This window comes from Octodon degus, unplaced genomic scaffold (genome assembly GCF_000260255.1).
Source record: "Octodon degus isolate 3935 unplaced genomic scaffold, OctDeg1.0 scaffold00158, whole genome shotgun sequence".
NCBI classification, from domain to species: domain Eukaryota; kingdom Metazoa; phylum Chordata; class Mammalia; order Rodentia; family Octodontidae; genus Octodon; species Octodon degus.
This window is the reverse complement of record NW_004524734.1, coordinates 4,213,408-4,239,149: the sequence shown is the minus strand read 5'-3', so window position 1 is coordinate 4,239,149 and position 25,742 is coordinate 4,213,408. Positions and strand designations below refer to the sequence as shown.

The following is a 25,742-nucleotide window of genomic DNA, read 5'->3' as shown; positions in this document are numbered from 1 at the left end:
GGCCTTGGAAATCACTTTTTTTCAGCCCCCTCAAAGGTCAGACTGAATTCCATATTCGAGGTTGTGCAGCTTGTGTATCCTTTACTTTGGTATTGAATCTTTGGGACCAGAAGAGTTACAGACTTGAGACTATTTTTTTCAAATTTTGGAACATTAGCAGTGATCTGTTACAAGATCTTTTGGGACCCAAGTCTCAATATGAAATGTATTTGTTTCATATACAACCAGTATACACAACCCAATGGTAATTTTACCCAATACTTTTAATAACTTTGTCCATGAAAAAAAAGTTTCCTGGTTTGAAATTTTCACTTGTGGCATTGTGTCAGTGCCCAGAAAAGCTTGGGATTTTGCATATTGGATTTGCGATGCTCAACCTTTGTATCTAAGGGGAACCAGGAATGAGATTCATGTTGGGTTGGCTAGATGCTGCTTCTCCTATTAAGGACAGATGCAGCTGAGACCAGTGAGCCACACTGGCTGTCTTCACCCATCAGGGCAGAGTTGCTGCACTCTGAGCACTTAGACATTGACAGGGCCTTAAGGGCCAGGGAGGCAGGGGAGGTGGACCATTGTAAAACGATGGGTCTACTATGGACAGTGCAGGGAAGGAAGCGGTCCCCAAGACAGAGAAGACCCCACAGCAAGTGGACATGGAACCGTACATGTGCTGGAGCACAGGGAGAGCTCCTTAGCTGGAGACAAAAGCAGAAGGATGGTGGGACAAACGACTGTCCCATCGTGCATCTTGTACACTAGTGGTACAAGCAGATCCTGAACCACGCATGATGGCATACTCCTATAATCCAGCACTCAGGCTGAAGCAGGAACATTGTTGTGAGTTCAAGACCAGCCTGGGCTACAGAGTGAGCTCAAGGCCAGCCTGACTGCACAGTGAGACCCTGTCTCAAAAAAAAAAAAACACCTAATCACTTTTATTTTACTGGTCTTTTATTAATAAAATTAATAAATGCCACCCAATGGGATAATCCTGTACCACAGGTTCCAGCTGCCTGACAGCAAGACATCTGAATTATGGTCCCAAAGTGAACATGTTACAGGAAGAGGTGTGTGGTGAGACCTTATGTGTAGTACTGTACAATCCACCCAGGAAACAGAGGGAAGGGAACCAAAACCAAGGGCTGCCTTGAGCCTGGTATCCAATAGTGGGTTTTTCCTTTTGAGTGGCCTTGCTGGTGGCCTTGCTGGTGGCACAAGGATGCCAAGGTTTCAGGAACCCAGCATAGGACAAGACTGTGCTCAGCCCTGAGAGTCCGAGCCCTGCTCTTCACCCAGCCCCAGCCCTGCTCTCGCTGCCCAGCTGGCTTTCCCCACAGGAAACAGGGACAGGTGGGACAAGCCTTGCATTTCCTGGAGAAAGGGATACTCAGCAGACTGTCCTGTCCCTGCGAGAGCCATGCTGGTCTAGGTGCTAGGGTGGGCGAGCACCCAGTCACCTTCATGGAGCTTCAAGGACTATGGGGCAGATGGACACTGCTGGAACCCAGTGTGAGCACTGTGTGTTCAAGGAGCCACCCCAGCCTTCCTGAGCAGGGCAGTGGGGCGTGATGGTGTGAACAGTGGTCAGAATGCTGATCATGGAAAAGGAGTCGGAGAGTCAGGAAATTGCCAGTGGTAAAATGGGGCTGGAGGCTGAGGTCGGGAGTCCAGTTCTAATGCAAAGGACGATACCCAAGCTAGACCGTGGCAGCAGTCAGGTGTGGTGCCTGTGGGGCAGCAGGTGCTTAGGAAGCCCTCTCTGGGGCCGCCCCGGGCACACAAGGCAAGGAGATGGGCTCTCTGCAGCATGTCTCCACCAGCTCTGCCTCACCTGACTGGCACATTTTTTCCGGCAGACCTTCACAAAGGTCATGGGCCTCAGTGGTAGATCCTTAGGCCTTTCCAAGGAAGCCATGGTTATCTCGAGGAAAGGATTTGTCATAGTCTATGAAAAGACTGCCAATTCTTCCATTAAGAAAAAGGCTTTAAAGATAGATTCATCTGTAGTTCCATCAGCAGACAGTATCCTGGCTCAGTGGCGTGCACAGGTCAATCATTGTGATGCATGACCGGATGGGTGAAGCTAAGCATTTATTTTTCATGAACGCTTTTGCCTTTGAACCTCTGACTTCCAGTAGTAACAGGGAGAAATTTAGTCGTATTGTGGGTTCTGTGAAACCAAGTAAAACCGCAGTTGATAATCCTTTTTGTCAGTAAAACAAATGCTAAAATCCAGTGGAACTTGCTCCCCAGTGTCTGAGCTACCAGGGTACAGAGCGAAGATGCTGCGGTCTCCCTGGGAGCCCAAGTGTGAGAAGCCTTTGATGGGAGTCCAGCCCCTGTGGATTTGTGTTTGGAGCCCCTCTGATTGCCCCCGGCTTTCTCAGGCAGCTGTGGGTCTGGCTGTCCTCCGTTCACACATCAGGACCTGTTTTGCTTCTGCTGCATCACTGTGTTTGTCTTCATGTCGCTCATGCAATTCGTGCTCTTCCAAGCCTGCGTTCTGTTGGGTAATCGTGATGTTTGTTGCTGCACCAGATGGCTTGCAGACTCCAGTGTTTGTTCAGTGTTGTTAGCGATTCCAAGAGTCTGAGAGACAAGAATGGGAGGACATTGTAGTTCTGTTACTTAAAATTTTAACCAATTCTTCATATCCATAAAATCATGTGTCTGTGTTCTCTAGCTATTGTATTTTTTTTTTTTTTTTCAAGATCATTGCATACGTTTGTTCACCACTGACATGCTGGCTGCTGGCTCTGTTAACGTTCCTAACTGCAGTTTGCGTTGGTAAAATGTGCCCTTGTTTCTGATGTCCTGATAAATTTCTGTTTGCACAGGGATTTTGCTTATGTAGCAAGAGATAAAGACACCAGAATTTTGAAATGTCATGTATTTCGATGTGACACACCAGCAAAAGCTATTGCCACGAGTCTCCACGAAATCTGTTCCAAGGTAAGTGGGGCGAGGGCCACTTCTGTTCTCACTACTTGAGCAGACAGAGGGATGAGAAGTGCAAGACTTGCAAGTTGAATTCAGGAAGCAGCAGATTGCTGGGCCCTTGTTTTATAGAAACCTCATCAACCCAGGGCCCAGCTGCCCCTGCTGCAGGCCAGGTGTTGCTCCTAGTGGCATTCTCTAGGAGCTATACAGAGCTGTGTCTCCCACGGGCTGAGAATTATGTCCCAGAGGTCAGCCCTCCAGGGCAGGTGCAGTGGTGGCCATGTGCCCCCAGAATTGGGGAAAGGGCTGTTTGGGAACATAGCACTCCAAGAGTGAATGCAGGTGGAGAGCAGGACAGGAGGAACCTGAGGGGTGTGTGGAGGTGCAGGCACATACTGACCTGACAGTGACACACAGCAGCCCCTGGGAGCTCATCCTCCCGCTTTGAGACAAGGCGATGGCCACTGTCCTGCTCAGCCAGAGTCCCCAGGTCTCAGTGAGCGGCCAGCCCGGCCCCACCCATCCGCCTCAGGCTGAAGCAGGAACATTGTTGTGATTTCAAGACCAGCCTGGGCTACAGAGTGAGCTCAAGGCCAGCCTGACTGCACAGTGAGACCCTGTCTCAAAAAAAAAAAAAAAAACCCAGCCCCCCTCCTGTGATTTCTCCTGAGCTGGCAAGACCCAGCCCAGGCCAGCATCAGGGTCGCAGCCCAGCTGGTAACTGAGCTGCAGGTGCCAAAGTAAAATCCTCCCCAGCCTGTGCTCACGTTTCTGCACTGACCGGACCCCACCCATCCACCTCATCCCATCTGGTACCCTCACTTCCAGTACAGCCTCCTGCACAGCCACACCCTGGCCTGCCGTGGCCTCTCACTTTCCAGGAGTCTGTTCCCTGCTGAGACCAGCTGTTGCTGTCTTTTGTTGACCTGAAACCGGCCGCCTGGGGCCACCAAACACTCCTCAGAGGTCTGTGGCAGCCAGAGGGCTTCCTGCTGTGTCTGCCAGGCTGCCCTTCCTCTGTCCTCTGACTCCAGGGCCAGTGTTGGGGTGCTTCGAGTTGCTGGCAGTCCCCCCTTTTCATTCATCCCATTGGTGTCAGCTAGACACACCGCACACTGTCACTAGCTTTCCTCATCTGAGGCTTTCTACTCCCCGGATCTGTTTAATTGACAGAATCTAATGCAGGATTTTTCCATCACTTGTCATCATTACCCAGCCCCCCTCCTGTGATTTCTCCTGAGCTGGCAAGACCCAGCCCAGGCCAGCATCAGGGTCGCAGCCCAGCTGGTAACTGAGCTGCAGGTGCCAAAGTAAAATCCTCCCCAGCCTGCTGCTCTGACAGTGCATCCTGTTTCTTCCAGCCTGTGCTCACGTTTCTGCACTGACCGGACTGGCCACAGGTCGCATACCCCAGCTTTTTATTTTTTGCCTTCCTTCATGCAGTAAATACGGCTAGGGTCAGTTGCATACTGGGTACTGTTCCAGTCCCAGGGCAGAGTGAAATATCTGATGTAGGAAAAAGTCCTTCCCTGCAAAGAATGGGCTCTAGCGTAAAGCCCTTGGAACCCGTGTCTGGGAAGCACGCAACTGTCCTCTTGTCAGTGCTCTTGCAGCATCCAAGCGCTGGTCTGGAGAGTCGGGTGCCGTGGAACCCAGGGGTGGCATGACTGTCACTCTCCTGCAGTGGAAAGCTTGGCTGCAGGGTGCAGGCCTGGTCCCTGCACCCACAGCGTACATAACCAGTGGGACATGAGCACAGCAGATGTCAGTGTCCATAAGGGAAAGGTTCAAGAACAGTGACTCCAGCTGGCATTCAGAGACTTCTCTGTTTAATGTATTCATTCATTTAATCCACGGAACCTCCCTGTGACACAAGTACAGTGATCATCCCTATGCTCGGTCAAGGAAACGAGACACAGGAGGCACAGGACTTGCCCAGGGTCACACAGCTAGTAAGTGGCACAGGTGGGGTTTGAACCCATGCGCTGTACCTCCAGAGCCTTGAGTATCTAAATATCAGGTCTGACAGCATTGGGGCAGGTCCCTCTCTCTGGTCCCTCTCTCTGTGGGACCTGTAGCCATGGAGTGTTCTAAGTTCCAAGTGAGTAAGTTTCACATGATAGAAGGCCCCAGAAAATGAGCAAACTTCTCAGACTGCATGTATAGCACAGAGGTACAGGCATGTGGAATCGAGGAAAAGACTAAAGCTTGGATTGACCAGCTCAGACCCTCTACTGGCTAGAAGCTGAAGATGGAGCCAGAACCAGGCACCAAAGCTAGGTTTTCACTTGCCTTTCAGATTATGGCCGAACGGAAGAACGCCAAAGCCCTGGCCTGCAGCTCCCTGCAGGAGAGGACCAACGTGAATCTCGACATGCCCTTGCAAGGTAGGTGAGGGGTGGTACTCTCCTTCCTGTGGTCTCCCTTCCTGTGGTGCTGTCCATCTGGACAAGGACCCAAGGGTCTCAGCTGCTTCTCTGGTGCTTTAGGTCTCCTTAAAAAGCAGATTGAACTCAACAGACACAAGAGCGGGGGCAGTTAATTTTGTGTCGGTGGGGTTTGATATAAAGGTCAGGTTTTGTTGCTCTTGGAAAAGATTAAAGAATATTATTGATAGTCATTTTAAGCTCATCTACACCTTGGGGTAAGAACTGCCTAAGTTAAAAATTGTGGCCTGTTACGTGAGGAACTCTTTGGCTATTCTTCTGTCTGAGATGGTGCCCTGTGGTTAATTCCTTGGCATCAGCCACACCTAGCAATAGGGCACCTACCCGAAGTGGTTTCTCAGTGCACAGCACAGAGAACAGCATCCTTGACGTCTCAGCTGCTGCCTCCAAATGCTTTCCTGCCTCCAGGTGAAACTGGATAGGGTTTGGACAAGGCCCCAATGTCTGGAGTAGGGACTGTCCTGATATACCGCCCTGAAACGGGCCATTGGGCATGCGTGGTGTTCTGGACGTTCTAGATCTGGCAGTGTCTGCTCTGCCCTGGGCTGCACGCAGCGTGAGCAGGACGTGTTTCTTTTGTCCCATAGTAGATTTCCCGACACCGAAGACTGAGCTGGTCCAGAGGTTCCACGTGCGGTACTTGGGAGTGCTGCCTGTACGCAGACCAGCTGGTACGTAGCCCTTCTGTCTTTCGCTTTGCCAGGTCGGGGCCCCTGGGAGGGCGAGGTCTGCCATGTTTCTCTCCTGCCTGGTCTGGAAGCAAAGTGCTCATGCTGTCACCAGACAGAGCTCGTGAAACATCCTGATGACACAAGCCTTGCAGCAGAGGCCGAGCAGGATGGCTGTGTGAGCCCAACATACACGGACTTCACAAGACAGGGGTGTGTTTCTCATCTCCACAGCCATCCAGGGATGGGAGCCATGGATCATGGTGTCCTCTGCCATTGTCCAGTGGGCATCCATGTCTGGGGCCACGGCTCCTGCCTCAGATCTTACTGCCTGGGGTAAGGATGAGGATGCAGGTGATGTGACCCAGAAGTGACACCCTCAGCCTCCAGTTCACCTCCCAGTAGCCGATGTTGCCTTCACTGGCTAGAAAGTCCAGGAGAAATCAGAAACCCTATCCACAATGAAAGACACTGGAACATGGTGCCGCAGCTTTGGCACACAGTTGAGGCAGCTCTTCGGGCAGTTGAACATCATGACCTTTAACCCAGCAGTTGTGCTTCTGCACGTATTACCCAAGGGACGTGAAAGCGTCTGTCCGCACAATACCTTGAACACCGATGTTCCTGGTAGCATTATTCCTAATAGATAATTTTAAAAAGGTAACAAATCCAAATGTGTATCAACTGACAAATGGTTAAATAAAAGTTGATGCTTCCATATAATGGAATCATGTGGCAATGAAAAGGAACGAAGTGCTGGAGTGTGCTGCCATGTGGATGGCCCTTGACAACAAGGGAGGGAAAGGAGTCAGACTCAGAAACCTCCTACTGTGAGACTGCAATACAGGCCAGTCCAGAATAGGAAATATCTAGACGCAGAGGCAGACATGGCTGCCTGGGGTAGAGCATAGGTCCTGAAAGGCGCAGCCCTTCCTTTGGGGTCAATGAAAATGTTCTACAATTGATTTTGGTGGTAGGCACACTGTGTGAATATACTAAAAACCACTGAATTGTACATTTACAACCAGTGAGCTCTGTGTGAATTATATCACATTGAAGTTGTTACTCCTCCTAGCCCTCCCCTACTAAAGAAAAAAGCCTGTAGGAAGACCTGGCCAAAAGGCCCCATGGAGAAGCACCTTCTGTTTATGTAAAGGGGTCATCAGCCCTGGCCTTGTTTAAACGTCAAGTATGATGCAAGATGACCAGATACTTTGGCAGATGCTGGCTTGTGCAGAGCTCCCTCCTCAGGGCTCCTGTGCAGACACAAGCAGGGCTGTTCACTCCCCAGAGCTGAGGAGTATTTGGCTGATCAGACAGAACACCTCACGCCAGCTCTCTGGAGGAGCTCATGCTCCTGCTTCCTGCTGCAAAGTCTGGCATTCCTTTGCTTTGGGGCAAACATGAAAACGAAGTATGGAGTATCTTCTGTAACAAAGAAAAATCAGCCTGAGCTTAGCCGTCACTGGGTGACTGGGCCCACTGGAGAGCTCTCACCAACTTCAGGGCTGTTGCGGTTCTTTTCCATCCACAGGCATGGATACCCTGAACAGCGCCATAGAAAGTCTTATGACCTCATCCAACAAGGAGGACTGGCCATCAGTGAACATGAACGTGGCCGATGCCACGGTGACAGTCATCAGTGAGAAGGTGAGGGCCGCACGGGACATGGGCTGCAGGGAGGATTACATGCAGTGGTCTTCACGAACCATGGAAACAGCTGGGGCCTGTGCGCCTGGGCGTTGCACCTGCTTGTGACTCAAGAGCCCTGCACTCATGAAGTGTTTGGCCTCTACTGCAGTCTCTGGCCACCTTTGCTTTCTCCTCGACCTGGAATCTTCTGTCCTGGTGACCCTAATTCTGCCTTCTTTGTTTGCCCGAGAGATTGAAGCTGTATGTGGCAGGTGATCAGTGATCCTGGAGTCTGGTTCTGGCCAGCCGCTCAGGGCCCCATGTGGGTTGGGCTGTGTTGGCAGATACTGAATACAAAAGGTGTCTTGCTGAGGAGGGCGGTGGGGGGGGGGGTTGTTCTGTCCATAGTAGAAAGGGTCATGGGTCATCGGTCCTCTTAGCAGAGGCCAGCGCCACCCTTAGTCTAACTCAGCTGAGGAAGTGGAAGTATGGAGAGGTTTAAAATGTCCAGCATCACACTGATGAAAGTACGGGACCAGGCTTCAAAACTGGGCAATCTGGCTCCAGACTACTGACCACTATCCCATCCGGCCAGTGAAGCTCCTGTCCTGGAGACACCTCAGGTCACCAGCCTGCTTGCGTGTCTGCTCCCTGCCCACCAGCAGGCTGCTCCAGGCCAGTTCATTTCTGAGTGTGCCATGCCAGGTTTCCTCGTGTCCCTCCAGCATGTCTCCGTGCTCTGTGTCTCAGTGTCTCTCCGGGACCCCTCCTCCCACACGCCAGCCCTCAGCCAGGTTGCAGTTTCAAGATCTCTCTGGAAATCCCCTGCAAACATGCCCTTGCACCTGAGTGAATCAGTCCAGATATTATGATCTAAAAGTGACATTCTGGCTATGTTTAATGATTCAAAAATTACACATGGTTGTCACAAAGGGTGTGTCCTTTATATCCGGAAGAATGAATTGGAGACCGTGCTTTATGCTGCTTCATGTGGACACCAGTTGTCATTTGTAGAAAGGGAAACAAGTGATCTGACAAGTTGGTTGACTTGGCCACGTTTTGTTTCACACAGATCCAGGTAGAAATGTGACTCAGTGTGCTGTTTCCCTGGGTAGATGTGGCAGGCAACAGCAATGCAGTTAGTCCTTTCTTTGGATGACTGCAGTTCATGTGGACACACTGGCTTTGAGCCACTGGACGTGGCAGTGTTTCTCCCCCACTGAGACACAGATGCCAGGTACGGTGCTGGGCATAGGACACATCACCTACCGTGCACAGTGCACACAGCTGGATGAAATGTCAACAGATGCCCACATGGTAATGGCCTCCCTGCACATGTAGGCAGCTTCACCTTTCTAGATAGTCACGGGTCCTTTCTCAACTCAGTTTGGCCATGCTGTAGTACCAGATCATGTCCACTGACTTCGTGGCTTAGGATAAGGCCGTCCAGGTGCCCGTGGCCCTTCATGAGCAGGTGTGGTGCTAAAGACTGAGTGCTGTCTCTTGCAGAATGAGGAGGAGGTCCTGGTGGAGTGCCGGGTGCGGTTCCTGTCCTTCATGGGTGTTGGAAAGGATGTCCACACGTTCGCCTTCATCATGGACACCGGGAGCCAGCGCTTTGAGTGTCACGTGTTCTGGTGCGAGCCGAATGCCGCCAACGTGTCCGAAGCAGTCCAGGCTGCCTGCATGGTGAGTGGCGGCCACAGTGAGGTCCTTAGCATTCCTTCCCTGCTTAGCATTCACGCAACATAAGCGAGAGCAGAATTACTCATTCAAAAGAGAAAGCTGGATGTGGAGGTCCTGCCTCTAACCCCTGCACTCTGGGAGGCAAGGACAGGATTGAAAACTTTGAATCCAGCCTGGGCCACTTGTTGAATTAGTGAGAACCTGCCTCAAAAAAAAAAAAAAAATTGAAAGGACACAGATGCAGCTCAGTGTAGTGGCCTGGATTCAGTCCCAAGTATTGCCTAAAAATGTAAAAACAGAAAGAGAAATCAGATTTTTAAAGCCCCACTTAACTGAGTCAATTAGAGAGGCAGGCTGTGTGTCCAGAAGCCAGCATGCTTGCATGAAGCAGACCCAGCAGAGCCACGTCCCATAGAGACCCAATAGTGCTGGGAAGGATGCACTTTTGGGGGCTGTCCTCTCCTGATCCCAAGTCCATTTCAGTACGTGATCAGAAAATACTGGCCATGCAAGGCTGTCACTGTATGCATTCAGCTCAGTGCTTGGAAACAGCAGTGTTCTGAGTGGCTTTTGCTTCACATAGTGGCTGTTCTAGGTGCACTGTCCTCCCATCTTGTATCCACCTTACATCTACTAAGTTAGTGCTTATAGCAGCCCTGTGGGGTGGTTGTTAGCACTGTTTTATTGCTGAGAGCAGAGACTCAGAGAAGTTCGAGTGAGCCACAGGGCACGGGGTGGGTAAGTAGCCCCGTGCTGCCGCTGCTGGGCCACACAGCCAAGTGCTTTTCATTGCACAGATGATTTGGAACAGAAATGGTCCCTTGTTCACTGGACACATACCTTTGTGCACCTGTCACAGCAGGCACTGGAGGGTGCAAGCCAGAGTGAAAGCAGCGTGAACACAGAGGCCCCAGAGCCTGCACCCCTGTTTTCCAGCGGTGGCAGCTGAGCTGCTGGGAACAAGTGGCAGGAAGCTGGTTCTGTGTCCTGCAGGGCCAGTGCCCATGGTGTCATGCCAGACAGAGTTCCAGATTGTTAAGTAGGGGAGTAAATTGATCATATTTAGCTTTTAAAAGAATATTCTAGTAAAAAAAAAAAACCCAGCCATTTTGAGGCCTGGGTGAGCCACTCTGAGACTGGTGGGCACAAGCCAGGAGACACTGGTGAGGACCTGAGAGGCGCCATACAGGTGGTGTGCCGTGGGGAGGGGCTGGGCTTGAGGCCCTGAGCCATCTGCATTTAATTTACCCAGTGTGTGTAGGCTGGAAATCTTAGGTACACTCAGGTCTGTCTCAGTTTAACCCCGGCACTGTGGAGCTTAGGCATGGTGTGTGGGAGACACACAAACCCAGGCCTAGGCCCACTTTAGTGTGGAAAGGCCACAGATCCACACGTACGCTCCCTGATGACAAGGAACCAAGAGGAAAGAGGAGCGGAGACTCCAGAAGTGGACGGCTCAGCCGGTCCATTATCAGAGGGCAGCTGGAAGCGCAGACAGGTTAACTGGTTGGTTGGTTTGGGGACGGGGTTGATCACACTTTCTTAGCCATGAGCCAGCAGGGCTAGATTGAAGGGGTCGCACACACACTGCGTGCCTGACATTTCTGTCCATGACATGACCATCCATACATATGACAGTGGTCCATGGGATTATAATGGACCTGAGGAACTCCCATCCCATGCTGGGTACTTGTGTCTCAAGCTAGAGGTTATATAGAAGCATCAAAGAGCTTAAAAAGAAGAGTATATACACACAGCTATAGTGAGCTAGGGTTAATGCATTAGTGAAGCAAAAGTGTTAACAAATTTGGTCTAGCCTAAGTGTCCTTGGCCTTCAGTCACTCACAGATGTCAGAACAACTTCCAGCCCTGCAGCTCCATACAGGCATGTTTTTACATGCCCCTTGTTTAGATACACAGACATCAGTGTTTCATGGCCTGCAGTGCTCAGTAGAGTAACCTGCTCTCCGGCTGCAGCCCACCCAGGAGCCCTAGGCTGCGCCACCCAGCCCAGGTGCACGGTAGCCACCCCACTCTGGGCGGGGCGCATACACCATGAGTGTGGTACAGGGACGCATCAGCTGATGCTGTGTCTCCTTCCGTGTAGTTGCAGCATGAATCTGACAGGAAATGGTGGGAAATGAAGAGCTGAGAAGAGGCACTTAGCCTCTGCCTGATTAGAGAGCTCTCACTGGACTCTGGGACAAGGCACTAGGAACCAAGAGGAGCGAGGCTGAGAGGAGGAAGTTGAGAGCTGTGTGTTATTTTTTATGCATAGAAGACTGCTAAGAGTGAAGGAAAGCATGGGTGTGGTGGTGTACATCTGCAATCCCAGCAGTCTGGGAGGCCGAGGCAGGAGAATCGAAAGTTTGAGCCTAGCCAGGGCAATTTATTGACTTTGCAAGAAACAAAAGGAAAAAGTTAAAGGGCTGAGATGTAGCTCAGTGTGAAGGCTCTAGCTTTGATCTTCAGTCATAAAATAGAGACAGACAGGGAGAGGGAGGGAGGTTGAGAGAGACAGACAGAGATAGGAGATGGCAATGTGAGAATTGACTTTCATCTTTAAGATGCTTTTGACATGGAGGGGGGAGGGAGGAGACACCTGGTGTCTCTTCTTGGATCCATTTCCACTTACCACAGTCTTTATTACAGGTATAGCACACGCATGCGTGCACGCGCGTGCACACACACACACACACACACACACACACACAGAGCCCACCCAGCCCTGTGGTGCCAGAGTTGTGACTGTCAGGTGCCTGAGTGTTGAGCAGGGTGGGATGGAGGAGGCGAGGCAAACTCAGACCAGGTGTGGGGACAAGGACAAGGTGACGGGCTCCACAAGGCAAACAGAGGGTGTGAGTGTCTATCAAGCACAAATGGATGGTGGCTGAGTAGATGTCCTGTGAAACAGCAGCAGATCATAGCAGATGGTTTTGGTCATAAAATGAATGGCTTTCAGACTGTAATTATACATCTTAAGTGCTGATGCCAATTAAATAATTAGCTTTATTACTAGTTGCAGTTTGTTCTTGATTCCCATACTCATGTTCTCTCTTGGAAACAGCTTTTCCTCATTTGCTTCCTATTTTAATTGTATTAGATCAATTAGTATAGCAGCCAGAGTAGCTCAGCCAACCAGTGTAGGCACGCGGGTAGAATCGGAGGCGCCTGCCCCACCAAGAGGCCAGCATGTCGCATGCAGTGGCTTTTTTCTTGATCCAGATCTGTAGGATTCTCCATCTGAATTGTCTAGATAAGAATTTATCCTATCTGAAATGTGATATTAATACTCTCTGAATCTACTTAATTTTTAGGCATATGTCACAGCTACAGGTGTAGGCTTCTGATGAAATTGTTGTGAAACTCAACATAGGACAGCAAGGACTGTTATTGGTCAGCCTCCCCATGCTGGAGCACAGTGCCCACTACCCAGTTTAAAGGAGGAGGGAGGTCTTGGAGATTCAACCTCTGGTTAGCAGGCTCCAGGGCAAATTCTCTGTGGAGGGGGGTGGCAGAGCAAAGCATCATGGTGCCCAGGAAGCAGGGCAGGGAATAGCAGCAGAGAGGAAGGGCAGGCAGCCTGTAGAGCACCACGGGCTCGCCTCCGCAGCCCACCCAGCATGTGTCAGTAATCCACTCACAGCCCCCGAGCCAGCCAAGTTGACACAGCCAAGCTTAAGCATCACAGGGGTCCCTGTGGAACTCGTCAGTCAAGTGCCATTTTGATTCATGCTAGTGTCCCATGTCACCATGCCTGCCTGCCTAATTCACGCTTTAGATGTACATGTTTTGAGCTGTGATGCAGATTAGCAAGATGCCTTACCCAGAGTAGATGCAGTGAATCACCCTGTTTCACATGACCGAAGTGGCAGGGCCAGTGCGCTGGGCTGTGGGCTGTGGCAGACACTGGCCCTTCATTCCCTAGAGGTTTGCTGTTCTACTTTATGCCTCGTAGGGAGTGATGTCAACTTGTTCCAACCTGCTGATATTTAAGTCAGCTTCTAAAAGTCAGCTGTGGAAGTATTTCGTAGTGCTTTGATTAGGAAAAAAAAAAAACACTGGTAAATTTTAACCTTTTCATCTCATTTTAAATAATTTTTTATCTTCCCATTAAAACAAAAGCAGGTAGGTTGTTTTGTTATGTTAGTGAAGGATAGAATTTGTTAGTTTTTGTAAAACTAGTCCATTAGGGTTTAGACTTAAATCTAAAATATGAATACACCTTTTTTTTTTTTTTCGGCACCAGGGATTGAACTCAAGGCCCTGTGATTGCCAAGCAAGCGCTTATTCTACTGAGCTATCCCCCCGGCCCCCATTCTTTATTAGAGTAGGAAAAAGCACTCTACTTTGCGTGGCCTGCTTTAGGTGATCTCTTAGTGCGCCTTATCCTGTCATAACCCCTCTCTACAGACTCTCTCTCAGCCACTTCACAGTTGAGAATACTTAGGCTCAGGAGATTTAGTCCAACCCCCTGAAGTCAACAACTCAAAAAGTGGTAGTCAGGCATGATGGCATGTGCCTGTAATTCCAGCACCGAGAGGCTGAGGCAGGAGGCTGTGGGTTTGAGACCTGCCTGGGCTACATAGTTCAGGACAAGCACGAGCGCATAGCAAGACCCTATCTCAGAAAAAGAAGTGGTGGACCGTGCTGTCTGGGGAGCCCAGAGTGCAGCCCGATGGTCCCTGAGGGGGATTCAGGGGGCGCCCTCTGCTCCAGGCCCTGCTTGCTTTCCCCAGCTCAGGGACTGCGAGGCTTATCCACCGTAGCCTGTGAAGACCGAGTATAAGTCGGGTGGAATGGATGCCAGGAAAAGGTGGCCTAAGCAGCACACCTTCACTGAGCCTAATGGGTTTAAAACACCCCCGTAAAGAAGGAACTGTTGGATTTAAGAGTGCGGCTGTTAAATGTTTGGAGTCAGTGTATTGGTGACGACTTGAAGTCTTGCTAACAAGATGATGTAATATTACCTTGAATACTTTCTTTGCTTTATTTCAGTTACGCTATCAGAAGTGCTTGGTAGCCAGGCCACCTTCACAGAAAGTCCGACCACCTCCTCCGCCAGCGGACTCAGTCACCAGAAGGGTCACCACCAATGTAAAGCGAGGGGTCTTGTCCCTCATTGACACTTTGAAACAGAAGCGTCCCGTCTCGGAAACACCGTAGCTGCACACGTTCCAGGCCTCTGGTGTCCCCCTGAACACTGAAGAGCTACACTAAAGAAAGGAACTGACCCCGCCTTCCATTCCGCCACCCATGCCTTGTCTCCAGAGAGTTTACCTGTAACCAGACAGTGTTAGACAAGCATGTTCTCTGTCTTGCCACCATCATGTGATAGGAAAAGAAGCATGAATACTTTTTTTTGCTGTAAGTTACATCATGAGCAGTGGAAGGTCCCTTTTTTATTGTACATATCGTGGACGGGACTTGGCTTCACGTGGAGAGAGAAGCGTGGCCACGCCCGCCTGGAGAATTGTCACTGCATCCTTGCGGTCGATGGTGCCGGAGTCCACTTCGCCGGCTTCTCGACTCTTCTGTCACAAGCACCTCTCAATCCTGCAGCACTCTGTCCGCTTTCAGCCTTGGAAGCACGGAGATGGCTGCAGAACAGATGCCACTGAGTTACTGTAAACATAGGACGGGTTCTAGTTTTCCGTTGAATCGAACCCGTTGGTTGACCCAGTCGGCTGTTGGCATTGGCGTAGCAGCCAGTGGGCAGCTTTCCCTCACACGCTTTGACACGTGGACACCATTTCATGTCTACCGCTGTTTGTGGGGTGTTGGGAGGGCAGTGAAACTTCAGAGCTAATGAAAAACTAAATTCGGGGAATTAAAATTGAACAAAAAAATAGCCTTTTCAGATGGTTTTCAAACTGATTATTTTAAAAAAGAGATAACAAGATCCTGATGCGTTTTGGGTGGGACATATTTCAAACTTCTGCCTTACATAGTACAATGCAGCTAGAGAATTATAGGTCACGATGGTCTTTCTCTGCACAAACATTAGATCAAATACTCCTCACAACCCTCTCATCCTGTTTGATAATTAGCCAATATGCAATTTAGAGTTGAGGAAATGTCATTTGTTTCTCTGTCGCACACTATTATTTTAGATTTCCACCACCACATTATTTTTGTTTGTGTACATCCTAAGGTAATGTTCCCCTAGAAGTGCCCATCTAGCTCATTTTACTTCCAGTGTTGTTTTCTGTCCAGAAAGCTGTCTGTCCGCTACATATTGTCCATGGCAACAAATTACATTTAGTTGAAACTTTCTTGAATTTATGTATTTAATGTTAGAATTTGTTAAATCCAACAAGATATATTTTAAAATTTGTATTTTTTCCATTTTATTTTCAATACTTAAAAATTTCATACCAGAGAAAAGTATACACAGGAATAATGGGCTATTTAAGTTTCCCAAAAATAGCATTTTCCTGCTTTTTATGTGGCTAAGAAACTTAGCTATGAAGATATACAAATTTAGACTCTTGTTGAAATTGGTGTTTTAAAAGGAAGTTGCTAGGGAGATCAATCTCAATATTAGTCTTGTTTACTTTGTAATGTGTCAAAATGAACGTTTACAACATCCAGTTATAAAAGTAACGCTTTCCGTTTATACACAGCTTTGTACTTGTCAAAATGGTTTCCATACCCTTATCACATTTGAGCCTTATGTGGTAGAAAAGGTACTAAACACATTGGAGGAATAAAATACGAAGTACCGAGAGGCTTAACTCTATGGACCTGAGATCTCACCAAAGCTTGGGAGGGCCAGATGCACCTCCACCCCAGTTGTTGCTATCTTATTCCCCTCCACACTTTCCCAGTGACTCAGGCATCCACAGGAGCAGACGTTGAAACTCGTATTGTCCGGCAGTCTCAGAATCCCTGGAAGCAGCAGGGAAGCCTGGCCATGTTACTCAGTGGTCATGTTAGATCTACCACAGTGCTGCCTTCTCGCAGTCCAGGACTGCCTGCTGCCCTGTGCCCCTCACATGCTGTAGCGGCCAGGCATCCACATTTGCTGCAACCTGTGCCAATCTAAGTTTCCGGGGTGATGGCTTTTGTGGCAGCGGTGCCCCTCACCTTGGCCCTTACACACCAGAATAGGACAGAAGGAGTAGGAGACCTCTGCCTGCCGTGGTGAGGGCTCAGTAGGGCACGAAGTGTTTGCTGGCCCTCTGATGTCGTAACGGAAGTGATGCTACTTTAGAAATGCATTGTGCTTCTCGCCAATTGTATACTGTTCTCTCTGAAGTAACCGTGCCATTGTGAGGAATTGCTGCATTATGAAAATCTTACTGTGCCCTGTACACTGCTGTTGAGAAGTCAGTTGTGATGATCTTTCATCTTGACCTCCCCCATGAAATGTTCTAGTGTGATAGGCTTCGATATTCTAAACACATAACTCACTTTTCTACAGGAAATCTCTCCCAGAACCCTCTTGTTCATTTTTTTAAGGTATACATTTGTTTTCAGGATCAAGAACACCGAGCTAGCTTTAAACAGCAAACTGATTTATATATGCAATTATAGGATGCAGTAAGATGAATGATAACCTTTACATGTTGAAAACTTTACTGCAGATGCTTTGTTTTAAAACTGATTTTGCATACTCAATGCAGATTAACTGTATGAAACTTATTATGTTAAATAGTATGTTGAGACACTTTCTGCCATGGCCAAAAAGTATGTATGAATGTGTGTGTGTGTCCATCTGTGAAGGGATGCCAATGTCTTACCTGAGGACTTAGTGATATTCAGTTACCTATGCATCTTTCTATCTGTGATTCGGTAAGCAGGCAGCCATGTTCACTATGCCTTGTATCTCTTATCATTTTTTAAGTAACCTGTTAAATACAGCTTAAATATTTTTATTTATTCTATTTTTACTGAAATATACTGCATTATTGTGTTAATGTATTATCTTTACTGGATATTACATCTCAATGTATCCAGGCCTAAGTAATCTCAGTGAACTATTCGTTGCCTAACAGTGGTTTTGTAATGATTTGTAGTCACATTTCTATTGGAATATGTAGAAGAAAGGCAAAATGCTTAAAGTTCCTTTTATTTTTGAAGAGCAGCTAGCTAGACGCAGTCTTGCCACCTGGTCTGCGTGCTCCTTGGCCGCATCAGGGGGCGCACCCGCCATGCCTATGGCTAAGAACTTCTCTTTGTAGACTAAAGCACTGTGCCGTGCTTCCTTTTTATAGCCTTCACAATGTGTGCAATGTCATCTAAAGACATATGCATATGTCCACACCCTCTTTGTCTTCACCTGGTTGAGAAAACAAATTAGAGCCATCGTTTTTTGTTTGTTTTACTGCACGAAAGAACATTAGACTCATTTCCATTAAAACAAGTTCTTGGTGATAAACTGTTGGCACTGCTACTTTTATTTTTAAATCCATGTTCTGAATTTAAGATGGACACCTGTTCTTACAGGTATTGAGTTTGAGATGGACGCCTGTTCTTACAGATGTTCTGAATTTAAGATAGACACCTGTTCTTACAGGTGTTCTGAGTTTGAGATGGACACCTGTTCTTGCAGGTGAGTTTACCAACAGCACACAAGCTCCCCTTTCTTGAACAGCACACTCATTTTGTGAGCTTTGCAACACAAGGTCTGCTAAACAACACAGAAAGCATACCCCTAAATGAAATTAGCACACTTTAACAGGACCATTAGCTCTCCAGCTGGCCAGGCTAAACCTAAAGCCCATCTAACACATAGTTTACAGCCAGTAAAATGAAGTGGACGTTACTTCAGCTTGAGAGCAGTGCGCCTCACACCACAGAAAGAGCATCCCTGGCCCCTGGAGCAGCCTGTTCACCCCAAGGGTTGTTTCATTTTCCTTTTACCCCTTTTGCTATTGACCGCTTTTACACATTTAAATGTAATATGTTGTGAGAATAAATTTAGCTGCATAAAATGTTTGGCTCATTGATCTGACACCTCAGTTGTATATATGAGAAACAAATACAAATGTAGTGTCTCTACCTTAGTTTATTTTTATATCATCAAATTCAATGTTTTAGAAATCCAAAGTAACATAAGATTCAGCTCTGATAAGAGATCATGTCTTTCCACCTGGTAAGAAGTTGCAAGTTAATTCTGAGTAGTGACCTGGAGTTAGTTGGGTGATGAAGGACAGCAGGTGTTCTGGACACAGAAGCCCATGTAGTCAGTGGAGCGGTCTTTCTAGAATTAAACCATTTACACAAGGAAACTTATTAAAAAGCTACCTGCAAGGGGCCGTGGAGACAGCTCAGTAGAATAAGTGCTTGCCTGGCAAGCGCAAGGGCCTGAGTTTAAAAAAAAAAAAAAAAAAAAGCTAACTGCAGAGAATTGCGAACAGAGATGTACAGGCACAAGATGCCAAATGAAAGGCAGCGGGGCACTCCGCTGGCTGTGAGTCAGTCCTACTGCAGACCCTGGAGAGCACGGGTGACCAGGCGCGTGAGCCTCTTGCTCACCGTGCACCCCCTAGCGGTCCTCTCGCACACTGTCAAAAGACAGTGACTCAAGGAACAAAAGTTCATCGTGTTGGGGTTTTCGTAGTTAAAACGCTTTCAGATAAAAACCCAAATTTGCTATCAGAATATATAAACAACAGCTTGATTATTTTAGATTTCTGTAATACTTTTAAAAGTTCAAGCAACTAAAATGCCACAGAAAAAAGACCCATGAATAGTCATTATTTACTGAAATTCTCGTTTTGCTTTTACCCTAAAGAGCCTTTTCATTCTATCGAATTATTTAACTGATCCTGTCCTCCTTAGAAATTTTCAAAGAATAAAATTCAGGATTAGTGGACAGTTCAGCTCAGAATCTTCCTAAGTTTCCAAAGAGAAAAGCACTTCAGTGCCAGATGGACAACTGGAAATCATGGGGTCTGAGTTGTGACACGAACTCCAGGCGCTGTGGAGGTTAGAGAGCACCCTGTGCTGTTTCAAAACACCACACAGAAGTGCACTTGGAAGTAGAGATCTCAGACCTGCTACTTTCAGGCCTGGCACACTTCGGCCTGGGGTGGGGGCGAGAGCAAAAGGCTAACAGGGTGTCCAAGAGAAAACAGCACTGAGCAGCCCTGGCTTACAATGCTGCACCGCAGGGCTGCAGGCAAGGAGGTGGCGGGGCTGAATCAGACCCAAGTGGGTGGAGGGGAGAGAAAGAAACACGCTGGGACTTGAAGTACATAGTTTCTGATATTTTTAAATTAGTAAAAGAAGCTGAACGTTTAAGACATTCCCGTATGTTTCAAGAACCGCAAGTACCATAAGAATTTGGGAATTTACATTATAAGAAGCCTGGCGCAAGGGTAAAAAATCTTCGCTGAAAGATTTTCCAGAAAAATGTGAACCTTCAGCTAAAACACGAACAGTACTATGAAAATGAAATTAACTGTTCTCCCCACTTTCAGAATAGAGCTGCAAGCTAAATTATTACACGAAACCACGTCACATGAATTGAGCATTTAGGAATTTACTAATACTTCTACACAAGTGAATTCTAGAAATAAAACTTTAAGCTCAAACTATGACTGTGAACTTTTTTTAAAAAAAACAGCTAAGATTTATAGCTGTAAACTTTAATGTGGAACAGTTTCCGTTGTTGTTACGAAAAAATTCAAGAGACGCAGAGATAATGATCATCGCAGGCAATGAAAATGATCACTTGCAGGCAATCCCGAGGCAGGCAAATTCAGAAGAAATCGGACATTTAGTATAATAATGCAACAACGTATTTTAATTGTGCATCAGAAATGATTCATCGAGGTTTGATTACTGCGTGCCATTTGGAATGACCAACTTTGCTGTCTCACCTGATCTTTGAATAGAATCAGAAATCTTTATGGGTTTCTTCCACAACAGGTATCACTTGTGTCCAGCCGTTTGCCTCTTGCTCCAAATTATCAACACGTAGGCGGAACGGAAGTCTGCTCGGAGCCATTCTTCAGGGCGCTGTTTGGCACGAACAGGCCGCAGGGAGGAAGGACAGAGTTCAGTCTACATGGATGCTGGAGGCTCTGCCCACAGAAAGCTGCAGGCTCAGCCAAGGGGGCGGGGCTTTCTGCCTCCCTGCTCCAGCTCAGAACCATTACAAAAGTTCGCACGCATCACGCCTTGTTTCAGCAATAAACTTAAGGGAACAGTCAACCTTGATCGTGATTTTCGAAGTTCAGTTCCAGCTACCTGGAAAGTGAGGCGCTGCACACCTGTGCTGGCAGGCAGAGCCTGTGTCTGGCGCCCGCCCCTGCATTCTGTAAGATGCCTGCCTTCCTTCCCAGACTGGCAGTCGTGGCCCAGGGCGGAGGAGCCCAGGACGCGAGCAGGGCAGATCTAGCGGCCCTCAAACCGATCGGCGCCAAGCTGCTGGATCTCAGTTCTGCTCTTAATGCCCAACAGCGCTGTTTCTCACCTCCCTGAGTTCTTGGGAGGCAGCACCGCCCTCCAGGAGATGCTGAGCGATGAAGAGGGGAGCACCTCCTTCGGCCCTGTCTAACACCCGACTGTGGGGAAAATCACCTGTTCCTGGCCACGTGGGGCACAGGGCTCTCAGAGCCACTGCCGGGGACGCCGGGGAAGGGAGGAGCGGGGGTTCTCTTTCAGCTTCTCCCCTCTCCCAGAGACTGAGAGGGCAGGGGCGGGAAGGGAGCCTGGCGTGCTGGTCTTGGGTCCAATCCAACGACAGAAGAAATGTGGAGCTGGCATCTGAGATCGAATCCCTTGGGAACCTGAAAACGGAAACATCACCGGTGGCAACACGATCTCCACAGGTTTCAGGGCAACCACTTTGCCTTCGGGTCGAGGTCTCCCGAATTGTGTGTGCCGTTCCCACGGCCTGGAGGGACAGGGGTGCTTCATCGCGGTGGACATTAAAGAATTGGTGGCAGGCTTGCTGCCTTTGCGGATCTGGGTAGAAGAGCCCGCTGGAGTTGCATTTTTCTGTGGAGGAGGTGCTTGTGTCATTAATGTCTCCGATTGATCGGTGGTTGCTTTAGCTTTACTTTCTCGACTCAGGAACTCAGCAATTTTCATTTGGATGCCATAATTATCATTAGTAGGAGCTTTAGGCAATGCTTTTGATTTCTTCTTTTTCTTCTCCCGTTTTGATGATTTTCCCAACTCAATCCCCTCCAGCAGACCCTTGGCTGCAGCCCGGGCCAAAACGTCCTTCACAGACAAGGCCTCAGATGGGTCCCGCTGCAAGGAAAGAGGCACTCGTTACCAGTTACCCAGAGGTGGCTCTTACTACACCTTAGAAATACCCCTCAGCGTTTCTGTGAAAATACAGTCTATTACTAAATAAATGGTTTTTAGGCCTAACATAGATCACATGCTTCAGCAAATCCCTTTTTAAAATTTCAACTCCATTTATAACCTTGGTAAAAAGAATCACATCACTACTTTCTTTTGTTAGGGAAGATGCCCCATATGATGAGCTGACTGATGTGGTAAGAGCAGAGGGCAGGACCAGAGCAGCACTCGGGAGAGGCATAAAGACCAGCCAGGGGAAGGCAGCAAAGGATTCTCTAGCACTCTCACTACTTCTAAGCACATGTGCCGAAATAGCACTCCCAGAGGCTGCCTTGGGGCTTTGCTGCTCCTCAGTTCCATAGCACAGGGGCGGGGTTTTTCTTGTCCTCACCTCTCTTGTTAAAACAGCAAGGAAGCAAGCATTGGTGATCTCAGATGGTTCCACTCTGAAAAACTTATCAGTGGACAAACGGACTTCTTCCATGGAGCACAGCGGCAGGACAGGAGGGCTGAGCCTGCAGCAGAGATGCACAGGTGTCAAACAGCACGTCTTCCTCCGCAAGAGGGGCGAGAACCATTTGCAACCATTTCACCCACCAATCATTTAAGTTAAAATGAAAAGTTATAATATTTCATATTAGTGCATAATTTATCATACTCCACAAGTTCTCCATCTGTAAATATGCTAGAATTACAAACATTTAACAAATTAAAAACTTTCCCAAAACGTTCACTAACTTGAACATTATCAAACTAAGTAAATTTGTGTAACGATCCCAAACATCCAACTCCAAATGTCTTACTTTTCCACATTGCCAAATGGCAAAATATATCCTTTCTTCTTTTGGGTTATTCTTTACACAACTACAGTATAAAAACATAATGTATCATTTAAACTGCATGATTCTTCCAATCAGTCTCTAAGCACTTTGGGGCGTTAATGAATGAGCTATAAACTGTTCAAGAAAGCACATAACAAACAAAAGGGTTCAGATCCAAAACAGATCCCTAAAGCTGGGTGTGATGGTGCACACCTGTAATCCCAACACTGAGGCAGGAGGATCTTTGAGTTCGAGACCAGCCTGGGCTACACAGTAAGCCCAAGGCCAGCCTGAACCACACAGCAAGACCCTCTCTTAAAAAGAACAAACCAAAAAAAAAAAAAAAAAAAAAAAAAAAAAAAAAAAACTGGTTGGAAGACAACATTATGTATTATAATAAATACTGTGAAATTCATAGTACTTTGTTAAGTGAAAATCTGTATCACTTGTGATTTTTTAATTCTAATTTGTACTCTTTAAAAAAAAAAAAACAAAAACGGTGTGTTCAAAGTTAGGGAAAATGTTTTTTGTTTTTTTTTTCCCCCCCGCTGAGGCATTTTATTTGTATGTTTTACATCCTTAGAAAAAGAATCCCAGGATTTTTCCTCCTGTTGTTCTCATCATGCTTCTTCATGATCCATGATGCCAGCTGAGGTCGTCAATACAATGAAACCAAACTGACGAGATGGGAGCAGGTTATTCTGCCATTTTTCCAGGTCTTTCAGCTGTACATCAAACCTGGGGCTGATCACACCACACTTGTTTCACCTGCCTGTGAGGTTGACAACAATTTTTCCAGCCCTGTGATCATCAATGATTTCAAATTCACTAATGTAACCATGCTTAATTATCTCAGTTAGAAACTGGACAATGACTTTGGAGCATGGTCTAATGAGGACCTGGCGTTTGCCTCTCTTTTCAGCATTGTTTATGTTCTTGAGAGCATCAGCCAAGACATTCATGTGCACTATTATGGTGGCACAGAAAGATGGCGGAAAGAGGCAGGGAAAATGTTTTGAGGGTGATTCATGAAATGTGTTTCACTGTGGCTTGGCATTCACTGTATTTTTTAAACTCATATCTTGGCGCCAGGGAAATAGCTCAGTAAAATAAGCGCTTGCATGTCAAGTGCAAGGTCCTGAGTTTAATCCCTGGTACCACAAAAAATAAATGAAAATAAAATAAAATAAAATCATATCTTGTTTGTCAACTACAGCAACTTCTGTCACATCAGTGTGTCCTCCACCTACCTTGGTCACCAGACACAGTTCATCTCCAAAGTCAAAATTACTTTCAAAAGATTTTCAATCAATTTAAGACATTAAGGCTGCACAACAACACAATTAATTGCATGAAAGGACTGCAGAACTATTTCTGAAAGTGGTAAGGATGATGAGAAAATGTCTGAGGCAAGGAGGAAGATTCTGGGGAGGATTCATGGCAATGTGTCTTTTACTATAATAAATTAAAAATTTAAAACATTCACAGCTGGGCATGGTGGTGCACATGTGTGTGCAGCACTTGGGAGGCTGAAGTAGGACTACAAGTTCAAGGCCAGCCTGCACTACACAGCAAGACCCTCTCTTAAAAAGAACAAACCAAAAAAAAAAAAACAAAAAAAAAAACCCTTTAATCATTCACATGTTTACAATAAAAATTTGGTTTTAAAATTTAATTTCTCATTTAATAATAATTTATGAATAAGTGATTCAAATATTCTTACATTCCCTTGCTTTTAGGATTAAAACATTTAATAAGTCAACGCAATTAAATAGTAGTCCTTGTGAATTAAAGTAATCAGGAAAGCTTTAAAAAACATTTTGTCTAGTCTGAAATTTAAAACCAACTTGAACTTATATATATTCATTGCTTGCCTACACAATGCAAAGTACATGGAAAAAATTAATTCTCTTGAAGAGTGTACAGTTTATTTGAGACCAATCAGCTTACAGTAGTTTGAAGACCAAATGTGAGTGTGGACTGGCTATGAGCACAGATGCGTGCAATTAATTCTGGCCCTGGGAGCCGGCAGACACGAGGACTTCATGGTGTAAGGGGCACTGATGCTATTCCCTGAAGAACAAATGGGTTTCAAATAAGGCAGACGGGGCAATTTTGGACTGGAAACATGGAGAAAGCTTAAGAGTCATAAAAACATACTCCACCACAGCAAGGGTGTCATGTGGCCCCAGCATTGGGTAAGGAGAGGTGGAGGTCCCTTAGGAAGGGGGCAGACACACAGGTACGACCACGATGCTGGCTGATGCTGGTGCTAAATATATCGATAATGGCCATGGTGGTGGATTTAACCAAAGTAAAATCATCAACCTCATAGCCAGCCAACAATGCCCGAGGCCTATTCTTACAGGCTGAGCATCTGTCCTCCCCGAATCTAAAATCTGATATGCTCCCAAATCCAAACGTTTTGGAGCGTGATGGGATGCCACAAGTAGTAAGTTCCACATTTGACCATGTAATGGGTCACAGTCAAGTAACAGACCCACTAAAAAGATATAAAGTTACTGTCAGGCATGTGCTGTACGTGCACATGAAACATAATTGAGTTTTGTTTATAGACTTGGGCCTTCTCCACAAAATACCTTTAGATTATATGCAACTATTCCAAAATCCATAAAATTATAAAATTTGAAATACTTCTAATCCTATGTCATTTTGTTTTATTTTTGCTTTGGTGGTACCAGGGATCAAACTTAGGACCTTGTGCTTGCCAGGCATGATCCAATGTATTTTGAATAAGGGATACATAGCCTGTATGTTTGTTCTCTACACAAGAAGAAACTAATTTTAAAAATTTATCCATTTATCTATAAGTACAAGGTCCTGAGTTCAATTTCTGATACCAAAAAAGACTATTATTTATTTAACTATACATATATATGCTGCCTATTGAAATGAAACTATGAATCCATAATTAAGATTAGCCAAGTTACCATCCAGAAAGCCCTTACAAAATGATTTCCAGGCCCTTGTTCACAGCCTACTTCCTTCTCTCTTTTTGTTAATCACATGGTGTACTTTCTCTTTTTTTATTTCTCAAGAGTTTACAGAGCAATTTTTAAAGTGAGTTTTGAGTCCCCAGCACCACTGTGTCAGTGAGGGAAGGGGGCTCTGTAGCGAAAGGTCACCAGCGTGCACTCCCTGCCCGCCCGCATCGCCCCAGCTGGAATTGCTGTCCTCCGGCGGGAGGCAGTCAAAGTAGTTCTTTTGAGGACAAGGTGGGGAGCATAGAGGACCGCAGCTGGGCAGTCAAGAGATTTCCA

General features: G+C 47.0%; 2 protein-coding genes and 1 pseudogene across 23 annotated transcripts in view; 1 reads left to right on the top strand and 2 right to left on the bottom strand.

The window, feature by feature from the left end:
• Apbb2 (amyloid beta precursor protein binding family B member 2) overlaps positions 1-19,921 on the top strand; it is a 359,894-nt gene extending 339,973 nt beyond the window's left edge. For 17 of the 20 annotated variants that reach the window (XM_023702774.1, XM_012517247.2, XM_023702779.1 and 14 more), the window contains 7 exons: positions 2,838-2,952; positions 5,240-5,327; positions 5,975-6,058; positions 7,590-7,705; positions 9,197-9,376; positions 14,372-17,824; positions 17,895-19,921. In XM_023702774.1, coding sequence (XP_023558542.1) covers positions 2,838-2,952; positions 5,240-5,327; positions 5,975-6,058; positions 7,590-7,705; positions 9,197-9,376; positions 14,372-14,539 — 751 coding nt within the window. In that variant the 3' untranslated portion in view covers positions 14,540-17,824; positions 17,895-19,921. The remainder of the gene's footprint in view (positions 1-2,837; positions 2,953-5,239; positions 5,328-5,974; positions 6,059-7,589; positions 7,706-9,196; positions 9,377-14,371; positions 17,825-17,894) is intronic. The other 3 variants (XM_023702786.1, XM_023702780.1, XM_023702777.1) reach the window with 1 other exon arrangement.
• Positions 1-25,742, bottom strand: part of Nsun7 (NOP2/Sun RNA methyltransferase family member 7) — an 89,516-nt gene that overhangs the window by 1,052 nt on the left and 62,722 nt on the right. For 2 of the 3 annotated variants that reach the window (XM_004642651.2, XM_023702793.1), the window contains exons 11-13: positions 22,032-22,155; positions 20,206-21,586; positions 14,756-14,973 (exon numbers count right to left, since the gene is read on the bottom strand). In XM_004642651.2, coding sequence (XP_004642708.1) covers positions 20,939-21,586; positions 22,032-22,155 — 772 coding nt within the window. In that variant the 3' untranslated portion in view covers positions 14,756-14,973; positions 20,206-20,938. Of the gene's footprint in view, positions 1-14,755; positions 14,974-20,205; positions 21,587-22,031; positions 22,156-25,742 lie in introns of those variants that run through there. The other variant, XM_023702792.1, reaches the window with a different exon arrangement.
• On the bottom strand, positions 23,016-23,432 carry LOC105743726 (annotated as a pseudogene).